Source organism: Fringilla coelebs, assembly GCF_963513975.1.
Source record: "Fringilla coelebs genome assembly, chromosome: 1".
NCBI classification, from domain to species: domain Eukaryota; kingdom Metazoa; phylum Chordata; class Aves; order Passeriformes; family Fringillidae; genus Fringilla; species Fringilla coelebs.
Window position 1 is genome coordinate 53,863,356 of NC_140028.1, and position 11,860 is coordinate 53,875,215.

Consider the following 11,860-nt stretch of genomic DNA (forward strand, 5'->3'; position numbering starts at 1 on the left):
CAGCGCTCAGTCACCTACACAGTAAAAAAGTTCTTCCTCATATTCAGTTGGACAGAACTTCTTGTGCATCAGTTGCTGCCTGTTGCCACTTGTCCTAATGCTTGGCACCACCAAACAGAGCCTGGATCCATCCTCTGGGCACCCCCCACTCTAAGTACCTATACACATTGATGGAGTCCTCTCTCAGCCATCTCTTCTAGAGGCTGAACAGGCCTAGGTCCCTCAGCCCTTCCTCTCTCATGGGAGAGATGCTCCAACTCCTTCATCACTTGCAGCTCTCCCCCTGCTCTGGGAGCTCCACCCCTCCTTTGCACTGAGGAGTTGGTAGTGAGGGCTGGTTTATGAGGACCTGGGGAACAGCCAGCCAATGGTAATACAGAAGTGCCTTCTCAGGATGCACCTTTCCAGCATGAACTGGAAAGAGGAGGTTTAGGTTGGATATCAGGAAAAGGATCTTTAAATAGAGGCTGGTTGAGCACTGGAACAGGCCCCCAGGAAAACGGTCACAGCACCAAGCGTGACAGAGTTAGAGAAGCGTTCGGATAACGCTGTCGGGCACACGGTGTGATTCCTGGGGCTGTCCTGTGCTACGAACTGGACTCGGACCATTCCCGGGAGTCGTTTCCAGCCCGGGACACGGTGACACCGGGCCCGACCGGCGCGCGCTCCTGCGCATGTGCGCTGCGTCGCCTCTTCCACGGGCGCGGGAGGGGCGGGGCGGTGACGCGGGCGCGGGAGGGGCGGGACGGTGACGCAGGCGCGTGACGCGCGCGCCGGCCCGGGCACGCCCCCCGTGCCCCTCCCGGCGGCCGCTCGCGCTCGCCGGGCCGGCGCGAGGCTGTCCGTCAGTCGGGCTCCGCCGCCGCGCGCTCTCCTTGCCGCCGGGCTCTGCGGGACGCACCGGGAGCCGCCATGAAGATTTGGAGCTCGGAGCACGTATTCGGGTGAGGGGGCCGTGCTGAGGGGGGCGGAGGGCTCGGCGCGACCCCGGCGCTTCACCGAGCCGGGCCGTGCGAGGCGAGCCGGGTCCCGCCGGGGTGACGGCGGAAATGGGAATGCTGCGGGCGCGGTCGGAGGAGGAGGAGGGAGGCCGGGAACGGGCTCCGGTGGTGCCGGTCCTGCATCGTGTCGAGCTGCTTCCTGCGCGGCCGGACCCCGCGCCTGGGCTTCTCCTGTCTCGGGAACAGCATTCCAACAGGATGGAGTGGTAGAGCTGGCCCCACAGCGTGGTGGCTTGATGAAGGGCTGGGTGTTTAGGAAAAATAACTTTCACACCATAACTAAAAATAAATCCCAAACTACCGATGTAGCCTATGGTGTATTCCAAGAGGTGTGGACAGAGTGACGGTGTCCCTTAGCCTCAGGTGTGCCGCTGTGTGCCCAGCAGCCAGCTCTGAGTGTTCTTTCCATCAGCGCTTGTCTGCATGGAACGCGGTTCTGGCCGTCCGCTTCCACCTCCGCCCAGCGAGGAAGCAACCGGGAAAAGTGTCGGGAGGCGTGTAGCGAGCTGTCCCGGGGAGCTGGCTCCGCAGGGCCCGTGCCGTTCGGGGAATGCCACCGCCGACCATTCCTCTGCTACAGGTGTTCCAAAAGTCTTGAGGCCCGAAGAACACCGAGGGTGATAGTTCTTAACATATTTACAAAATATCCCAGTTGTGTTGCTCTGAATTTCTTTAATTAGCTGAACACAACTGAATACCTTGCACTGATGCAGGTACTCGGTGCTCCTCTTCAGCGTTGGTCTGGTGTAAGCGAACTGTGGTTTCTAGCAGGAAATATCAGGCAGAGGCTGCTTGAGCATGACACAACTCCTGAGTTTGAGATGAGTATCTGTCACCTAGGGAATGCAAAAGCTATTTTTATTTGACATTTTCTCATCAAGTTCTGTATTAGAACATCCACATTTTATGGCGTAATGTGTGTGGGTGTAGGTAGTTCATTTGAATGGTTAATAAAATGTTGTTGTGCCTTGTCAGATCTCTGACTCAGTCCCTTTGGGACATTTAACAGAATTTTGTCATTTTCAGTTTGTGTATCTTTTGTTGATGGAGGTGTAAAGTCACCAAAGATGGAACAAGGAGCAATCCTCCAGCTCTCCTTCTGCTGCAAGAATTGACAGCTTTTATTTCTCCTTCTTGCACCAGTAAAGCTTTCTGACACTTTTCTTCTTAGAAAAATAGCTTATTTTTTCAACTTTCTGTTTGTTCCTGTAGTGCTGTACTGTCAGTGTCTTTCTGTACCAGTCTATTTTAAGACTAAAATAAAATCCATTTAGGGTCCCAAGTGCAACTCTTAAGTACAAGTTGGCACCCCTAAGCCTTCTTAAGTTAGATGCCAATTGTTGAATTTTTAAACATACCTTTAAAGGCTTTAAGGCTATTATGTCAGGACAGTCAGTTATTCTGAATATAGAAATAATTAGGGACAGAATCTCTCTGTTGGATCAAGTCCATGGTTTCTAGCCTCCTCTGTTTCAGAAGGAATTATCTGAAGTACCTGAAGTGCTGTGTGGACAGTCTGGCCTTGTATAGCAGGACTGCTCCAATCCCAGGAATCTGGGGTTATCAAACTTTGTTTTGTAAAAACAGCTCAGAGAAAAGTATCCATAAGTGGAATCCATGCTGACAAACTGCTGGAAGGCAGTAGTGTAGGTGCAGAAATCAGGCTGTGAGCTGGTGGGGTTTCTAAAAATCTGTTTCTTTCGCAGTCATCCTTTTTTGGTAGAATTTAATTTCACTTTGCTTTTTTTTTTTTTTTTTTTTTTTTTTTTTTTTTTTTTTTTTTTGCTACAGGAATGAGCAGAAGCTAGTGATGTCCTCTTTTAGTTTATTTGGTATGCTTAGAATTACAGAACAATTTGTGGTGGAATGGACTCCTGGAGGTCATGTAGTCTAGCCCTCTTCTCCAAGCAGGGCAAGCTTAAGTGTTAGGTGAGGTTGCTTTCCTGGTGGAGTTCTGGAATGAGCTGAGATTTCCACCATCTCTGTGGGCACTACTTGGAAGGCCACTTGTAGCAGTGAGTGACTGGTGCCCCTTCATTTTTCTTAGTCTTGTGTTAACAATTCCTTGCTTCAGTCTGAGGAGAAGAATTTATTTTTTCATCTGTTTTTGTATCAGTATTGCCTTTCCAAGCATAACTGTATTCCAAAGGGACTTCTGGGAGCTGTGGAGCTGCACAGCCTGTACCATATTGCACAACCTATATCCTGATTTAGTATCATGTGGTTATTTGCAATTCAATGCAAAATACTTACAGATACTCTCACCTCTTCCTTTCACAGGCATCCCTGGGATACCGTGATCAAAGCTGCTATGAGGAAGTACCCCAACCCCATGAATCCCTGTGTGGTAGGAGTAGATGTCCTCGACAGGAGCCTGGATAACCAGGGGAGGCTGCACAGTCACCGTCTTCTCAGCACGGAGTGGGGATTGCCCAGTATTGTCAAAGCGGTACACTTTTGCAGTCTTCATTCTTTTTTAAGGATGTGATCCCTTTTATGTCAACCTGTGAATTGGAGCTGACTTCGAAGTAAAAGCTGAAATTTGTGTGTGCCTGTAAATGCCTTCCAGGCTGGTTTGTGCCATGCTCTGTGGCTGATACAATCTAGACAATGAAGTCTCGCTACTGATCACAATCCTCTGATATCCATGAATTTGTATTTATTTGGGGTCACTGAGAACTTGGCACTTACGTGTTTTAAGATTCAGTTTGTTTGTTGGATTTTGGTACTTAACATTTTTTTTTCCCTTCAGATATTAGGAACAAGTAGAACTCTGACTTACATAGAGGAGCATTCTGTGGTAGATCCAGTGGAAAAGAAGATGGAGCTTTGCTCAACTAATGTGAGTGGTGGCTTAAGAAGTTTCTGATAGTTAGTTCTGGAAGTTGAATGTTTTGCTCTTAACATTTAGATTAGAAGTGTATCTGTGTCTTTCATTGGAAGCAACAATTTACAAGTCTTAATCAGTGTCTTAGATGACTCTTTTCCCCTTCCCTTTTTTTCTTCTCCAAATTTAAATACTTCAACATCTAACATTTGTGATTCTACTTTTAATGTAAGATTCTCAGAATGCATGTAAAATAGTTTGTCTTTCAGATGAATGAGTTCTGTCATTCCCAACAAAAGTTTTAATGTGAAATGCCTTTTTTCATAGAATGTGAATGAAGCATTGTGCTATATTTTGGTATCCTGGTAACTCATAGATCTCAGATTTAACATGAGGTTGTCTGTAGGAGAGCCTTGTCTCTGTAATCACTGTCCATAAATCAGACTCGATATTCAGAGAAAGCTGCTGGTGCTCTGTCCTGTGAATGGGAACTTTGATATAATTAGATCAAGGATAGGAGAAGATGCGTCACCCTTTATAGGTCTTTTTATTGACTGTGTTCTGGGTTTTATATTCTGTGTACAGTATTTTGACATTAAATTGAGTGTTCTGCTATTGTGTATTGACTGCTGCTGATAACAGAAAAATGAAAGGTGGGAAGTGAGGATTTCAGCTCTGTTTTTATTCTTAAGATTACCCTCACAAACTTGGTGTCTGTTGACGAGAGACTGGTTTACACACCTCATCCAGAAAACCCGGAAAAGTAAGTAGGGAAATTTGTGTGTGTCTTTCTGTCTAGGAGACAATTTGTTAGTCCAGTTCAGCTTAGGTGTTAACCTTTCCTTATTCCCTTACAGGACTGTGCTAACTCAAGAAGCAATTATTACTGTTAAAGGCATTAGCTTGAGCAGTTATCTGGAAAGCTTGATGGCAAATACAATATCTTCTAATGCCAGAAAGGTACGTCTTTATTCTGTTTTCTCCCTCTCTTCCCCACCCAATCACTCTTTCTTTTGAAATAGTAATTGTCAATGGTGTGTGTTGAATGTTATATTTAATTTCTCTAGATTTTGTGTGCAGTGTTTCAGTAGATTTTTTTATAGAACCTCAGCAACCTATTTTTGGGACTTAGTGCTAGTAGAAAATGTAACTTCACTTTCAGCCTTTATAATGTGGATTTATCAGTTAATACCAGCATATTTTCTATGCTGCTTTGTCAGTTGTTCCAGTTCATATCCATTATTGAGCTGTCTCCTTTCCTTTGGCTAAAAGTAATTTAGTGTAAGCAGAAGCATATTCTCTGAGGTGAGACTGTGCTGGCTCACCTGGGTAACCCTGCGCTGACTGCTCTGTCCTGCGCTTGCATTTTCTATTTTGCCTGCAGCCATGGAGCTGCTCTTCAGCACAGGCAGAGCTGTGGGAATGCTTATTCTTGAGCACTTTGTCCTACAGTTTTTTGGGGAAGAAATAGAGTTGCTAGAGAAGCATAGGCCTTGCTGCCTAACAGCAGAATGAGTGCTGTTAGGAGTTTGAGATTGTGTTCTACATTGCTGGAGGGGTTCAGCACAGTGGAAATCTGGTCCAGGTAACTCCTGCTTTGCCAGAAATCCTGTGCTTTGGCCACCCCTTCATCCTTTGGAGGGATGCTCCTTGACAAGCCAGTATAAGCCAACTTGGTAGGACCAACTAGATCAGAGAGGAGAAAGCCTCCTTTTCCACCCTTCTGTGTGCTTCTCCTAAGGTGAGAGGAAAACATGTTAAAATCATGTCATGGGGAAGGAGTGATGGCTCATTTCTAGACAGTGAAGAGTACCTTTACCTAGCTGGGTCCTCTCTGTTTTAAATAGAAGGCATTTCATTTAAATTACTGTTCTGTTCTGATCCAGTTTCCATTAAAAAGTCTGTGTGGAATATATATTCTTGAAAGAGAGGAACAAACCCTGGCTCACAACCAAATTTCAGGCTGACCCAGAGGTAGCAAAGCATTGTCTAGTTGCTCACGTGCCAGATCAAGTTAGGCACACTTAAAAATGCTGGCAAAACTCCTCTTGAGGCATTGGCTACATTTACATATCTCTTTTGAAATCAGAGAAACTGTAAATATTTCTTGGTACCTGCTGAGGTGTTGCCTGTGAGAGAGCTCAATTTCTTTTAAAGATTGTTCCATTCTGCCATTTTCAAGGAGCACACTGGCTTACAAGCTTCTTGCAAATCAAAAAGATCTTCTTGTCCTGTGTATTTCACTGAAAAGTCTCCACAGATTTTGCACTTGGCAGGAATTTGTAAATGCTGTTACCAGCCCTTTCCTTGCTAACCAGTACCTATTGTGTTACTACTAGCTCTTCTTGCATGCTGTGCTCTCAACACCTCTGTGCTCTCAACACCCCTCTTAAACTTAATGACAGTTACTGAAAAATGTTTTGTTGTTTTGAAGAAATAGGAATTATTGAGACTTTGCTCTGAGGTAGCAGTGGCAGGTGATGCATTGTTGTTTTTGATGGCGATGAAAAAATCATTTACTGTTTGTTGTAAATACTTTTGTGTTACTCTAGGGGTGGGATGCTATTGAGTGGATAATTCAAAATTCTGAAAGCGCTCTAAGCTAGCAGTTCTCTACACCTGCAGTTTGTACTAACTAGTGGTAATGCCAGCATTCTTCTTCTTGGTACAGCATTTCAGCTTTCTAGCAAATATCTGCATGGACTGTTGTCACGTGGATTTCATAAATGACCCTGCATGTCTGTTTCACACACCTTGCATACAGGAATGGCAGACCTGTTCCTTGCACTGCAGTTGTGGAGGGTGAGCGTAGCCTCGGTCCAGGCTGGATCCATGAACCTTTGCTTGTGCCGCTGGGCAGCCAACGTGCTGCAGCCATGTGCCACACAGTCTCACTTATGGCTTGAAGGCTGCAGACAACTAGGGGTGTGAGGAGTCCCTCCACTGAGTGTTTGATCTGGTCTTCGTTTCTGTGATTTCAGTATATAAAGCTGGTACCTAAAGAAACTAATAAATTGGCTAGTGAGTGCAGTTGGCTTTATAAAAATGAAACAGAACTGTGTTCTTAGCACGTAAAATTGATTTCTTGAAACACGTTGCTAGCAGGGGTAATGTTTTGCGAGGCGGAATTGTATTTGTTTTTCTTCTGCCTGGGGAATAGTGTTGCCCTTCTGAGAAAATCTGTGCAAAGCTTGAAAGCTATCAGGATGCCAGACTGTTCCTATTTTTCATTTGTCTTGTAGTTATATTCATTTTGGTAGTGACATGTCCCTGCAGTTATATAACTATGACCAAATCTGAGTTCAGGGTTGAGAGAACTGAATGTATTTGTCTCTATGAGACCTCTGCAGATTGTTTTTCTTCCACTAGTCAGTGTAGCCTGTCCCTGTCATTCCTGTATTGGCTTCTGCTTCAACCAATAAGATTTCTTAAAAAGAAAAACATCCATTTTGCTGCTTCTTCTAGTTAAGAAAGTTGGGCTTTGAACACTGCTTACTTTGAGGTCCATGTATGCCATGAGTGTTTGCTTTTACGTTCTCATTCCACTAAGCTTTATGGCTGTTTTTCTGGAAAACATCAAGTACAAAGGCTCAGCACTTACCAGTCATTAAGCTCTACCAACAAATCTTCATATGCAGCGCTTGTTCTGCCAGCCACATCATGCTGCTGACACCTGCAATAATGAATAACACAATGTGCATGCCTGGGGATGAGTGTGCTTGCTTAATGACTGACTGCAGAACTTGTTGTACAGTATGACACTTTATAGACAGTCCTCTGTCAGATTTTTTCTTATAACTGGGTGGCACTTGGAGGCTTTGGATCTGGTTGAGATTTATAACTTAATTTCCTGTGCAGAATGTTCCTGAAGTCTTCCTTGCCAAAATCATGAGTTTATTCTTAGCTGCAAAATATGGCATATAGTGTATGCTAGTCTAAGGAGATATACACAGACCTAGGTACTCTCAAAAACTGGAGGAAATATCTTGGTGCTCCAGTTGAATGTCATGGATTTTTAAAATTAATTTCTCTCATCCACAAAGATATCAAGTAAGAGACAATGATGTGATTGTTTCAAGTCAGGGCCTGAAAAAAATCTCAGTGTTTTTCTACTGATTGTTTTCTATGGCCAGGGTGTTTTACCTTCTGACTAGTCTTCTTTGAGCAATATAACAAATGTAACATCCAAGCTGCTGCTGTCTCAGTTCTGTGTGCCTTTGTCACCTCAGAGAGGATATTTAAACTTTTAAAGGTCCAAAGGCCTGCTTACTGAAAGATGATTCCCCTTCCCTGCCCCCTTAGTGCTCCTTAGTGAGCACTCATCTCAGTTAATTCAAAGCTGGTTACAACTTTTTGCTGTGTAGTAGGTTTCCCAAGTCTGGGTGCTTTTATTTGTGCTTTGCTGGCATTCCCAGGTCTTGCACAGTCTGTGGAGAAGTTGGAAATTACTCCCTGCTGAAGAACAGTCACTTTGGTGCTCAAATGGAAGGAACTCAGAAGTTAAATCATCCCTTCTAAGGTCTTCTATCAGCCACCTGTACTTAAAGTGGACAATTTCAATCATGCTTTCTTGAATATTATTAGTATCTTTTAAAGACATCTCTTGAACTAATTATCTTAGACATCCTAGTTCTTGAGGTAATTTGGGGTAGAGCTTACTCTCCCTTTCTGAGCATTGACCAAGAGCTGAACACTTTATTGTGATACCTGGATGATTTTTCTCAGTTTAAGGACTGCCTGCCAGTGCAGAAATAGCAATTAGTGTTTATTCTGTGAGTCCCTGGAATATGGAAAACCCAAAGAGAAATCGAGTCAGCCCTTCACTGACCTTAGTGAGTCATCTCAAGAGAGTCTTGAGATAACTGTACTCCTATTCATAGTAAAACTTTATTTCTTTTAATAGGTTACACTTTGCGCTCTGGATCTGGGCTTTTCATATCATTCCAGACTGATGTTTCTAGCCTGGCAAAGAAATCCTTGAAGTGTGTATGAGCTTTCTTCTGACATTCTTTTTTCCTTAGGTTTCAAAGCTGCTTATGCAGATTCTTGTTCATGCTTAGTAATCTATAAAGGACAGCAGCAGGTTCTGGACACTGTGATATTTCTGTACACCTTTAATGAACACAACAAAATTAGCACATCATCACAGTTTGGAACAAAATACTGCGCAGAGGAGGCCGTGCTTGTCCCTTCTGCCAATGTCTACAGAAGGCTTGAACACTGACAGTGGCTCTCCTGAACATTTATGACTTCTTGGGCTCAAACCTTGATCTCCAGAATTCTAAACTTGGCCAGAGCCATGTGGCTCCCACTTACTGCTCTCCACTGTTTGTATTTCTTATTCTTAGTAGAGTAATAGAGGTGAATGTCTCTTGACTTCTCTCAAAGTGAAAAAAGGCCAGGTGTTCTCCTGGTCTGATCCCATCTGCTTGCTTTGACAAAAGCTGCTATTCTGAGCTTGCAGAGTTCTAAAATCTTGACTTTTGTTTAGTTGAAGTATTTCTCTTTCTTGACTTCATTGTGCCACTGGCTGCATCTTGTGGTCATTGGGGTGCAGCTGCTAGAGTCTTCTTCAGGTGAAAGGTTTTTGCCAGGCTTATTGCCCTGGGTTCTCCAGCTCTTACTGAAGCACTGGCTGTCAGTTCTGAGGCTGAGGCATTCCCATACCTTGATATAAAATGTGCAGCTCTCAGTTAGTCTGATTTAGCTGCTGAAAAGTTGCTGTGTACAAATGTAGAATTCAGTGTGAGTCCACTTCTGAACTCTTGATTGGTATCAGATCACTTAGCTTCTACTTCAAAGAGCACTGGAAGACTTTCATTGTCCCGGATCTTCTCAAAACCTTTCTATATAACTTGGCTAATAAAGCTGAGAACAGTACCTGGATTTTGCCATAATATTCTTTGGGTGGTGGGAGCAGCAAACAGCAAAACCAGCAATTTTCTTAGTAAGGAAACTTGACTGCTGAATTAGGCCTTGTGCTACTGGCAGCTCACACCAGCATTGCATCTGCTTCTGGCTTAGGGGTGAAGCAAATGCCTTTGCGGTGAAGTTTCCGTAAGAAAATGCTAAGAAATTATCAATATAATCTGGCGTCAAACTGTCCAGAGCATGGCCTTGATTTTAAAACAAGTTTCATGTCTGACAGAGGAAGAACTATAGAAGCATGAGCAGTGGTGGTGTGTCTGTTCTGATCCTAAATCCTGGTATTTTTCTGGCAGGGCCGGGATGCCCTGGAGTGGGTGATCAGCAAACTAAACACCGAACTGGAAGAGCTGAAGTCTACGCGCGAGGGGATCAAACCAGCCATGGCAGCAGCATCCACGGATAAATAAAGCCAAATATTTGGGTTCACCAAATAAAACCAAGTAGCTGACAGAAAAGTATTATTCTGCAGACTGCTCTGTAGAGCTCCCTCCCAAGGCTGATCTGCAGAGATTTTGTCCATTTATAAGAATACTGGATCAGCGGAAAAGTAACCTCATCCATCATCTCCACAGCAGCTCTTGTTGCCTACTGAAGTTTAAACTGACCTCCTGCAGATGCTCTTTTAATTTGAACAATTTATGTTTAACAATTTATGTTAAACACTGAATGTTTAGCACATTCAAAGCAGCCTAAATGTACCTTTTCAAACAAAGGTAGAGGGCATGTTATATTTGCACCATCTCAAACTGAAAAGCTTGGAAAAAAAGTATGTGTGGGATTAAGGGTTTTCTGTGTGAACTTTTGTTCTGTAAAGGGCTGATAGGTCCTAGAGCACTGAATTTTGTCTGGTTTGTAATCTGATAATGTCTTATGGCCAGTTAAAGGGAACTACATGAGTCAGAACATGATACTGTAGAATCTGATATTTATCTAGAGGATCATCTTGAGAGGCTACATCTTATGTGGAACTAACTCTTCTTAGGTGCTGCCTGAACATGACACACAGATACTTTACCTCTTAGATGTTTGTATCCAAACAAAGATAAAGTTTCTATTGATGTTAATAGCCTAAAATAGTTTTTCTGGTGGGAAGAAGGGTATAATTTATTTTCTTATTTATTAATTTTTCCTCTTTCCTTCCCTCCCTGTGGGGACAGGGATTACTTGAAGGTGCTGGAAAATACTTACTTATCTCTAAGAAGGGTATTTGTAGGCTGCTGGAATGAAGAGACTGTGCTGTTCCACTGGTCCTTGCTCTTCACATCACATCTTAACTGAGGGAGAAATTGATGCAATAACCAGAAGAGTTGAAATGAGAAATAAGCAGAAAATTTTAAATCCAAATGATAAGGTTTCATAAAGAGAAACTTTTTAATTTCTGAGTGGAGAAAACAAGAGTACAAGAACCACAAATGGACTCTCATTTCTAAATGCTTTCTGTTAACTACTGACTACCAGTGTAACTGAACCTTTTCAACTCTTTTTCACGTGGGTACAAAATGGTTTTTAAATCCTTTGAAATGCTTCTCATTATCTGGAAAAATACTCCAATAACTGCAGAAACTTTCCTATTAAATATACATAAATATATATTGGCAATGACTCTAGCCTTGTCTGATGTTTACAGAATTGTCATGTTTGGTCCTGATGTAGTATGTGTTTCTGACAGAGCCCTCTGTTAAGGCATTTTAACTTATTTCTTGGTGTGCACACAAAGTGAAACAAATGTTGCAAGGATGTTTACTTGTTCAAGTGGCAAGCATGTGCTCAGGAAGCTGTTAAAGAGCATGAGTAACGTTTGAAAAAATTGAAGAGTAAAATGTTGGTCACTGTTTTGATCTGATAATTTAAACGTGTTTGTTGCTTAAGAGAGTTTTCAGCATTCATATTCTGGTTGGTTTGAAAGTAAACTTTAATTTGGGTGTAACTAAATTACATGATCCTAATGAATAAACCTACTTTAAAAAATATGTCTATTAGTTGAAAGCAATTAAATGAATAGCAGATATTTACATTGCTCTTTTTATGTGGACTAAAGCCCTTCCTATTTTTGAACAGAAACTTAGAGCTTAAAGCAGCCCATGTCTGGAAAATAAGATGGATG

The 11,860-nt window shown here is 43.0% G+C and overlaps 1 protein-coding gene across 4 annotated transcripts; it reads left to right on the forward strand.

Annotated features, from left to right (window-relative positions):
- The first annotated feature begins 815 nt into the window (after positions 1 to 815).
- PRELID3A (PRELI domain containing 3A) lies at positions 816 to 11,649 on the forward strand. Of its 4 annotated transcripts, none has more exons than XR_014616614.1 (7): positions 816 to 944; positions 3,282 to 3,450; positions 3,754 to 3,843; positions 4,521 to 4,591; positions 4,686 to 4,788; positions 6,381 to 6,493; positions 10,050 to 10,124. XR_014616614.1 is itself a non-coding variant. In XM_084218139.1 (7 exons), the coding sequence occupies exons 1-6, from the start codon at positions 913 to 915 to the stop codon at positions 6,432 to 6,434; spliced, it is 519 nt and encodes a 172-aa protein (XP_084074265.1). In that variant the 5' UTR covers positions 816 to 912; the 3' UTR covers positions 6,435 to 6,469; positions 10,050 to 10,143. The 4 variants fall into 4 exon arrangements, 3 of the variants coding, with proteins under 3 accessions (XP_084074265.1, XP_084074264.1, XP_084074266.1); XM_084218139.1 differs by having other exon boundaries at positions 6,381 to 6,469; positions 10,050 to 10,143; XM_084218138.1 differs by lacking the exon at positions 6,381 to 6,493 and having other exon boundaries at positions 10,050 to 11,649.
- Positions 11,650 to 11,860: the final 211 nt, after the last annotated feature.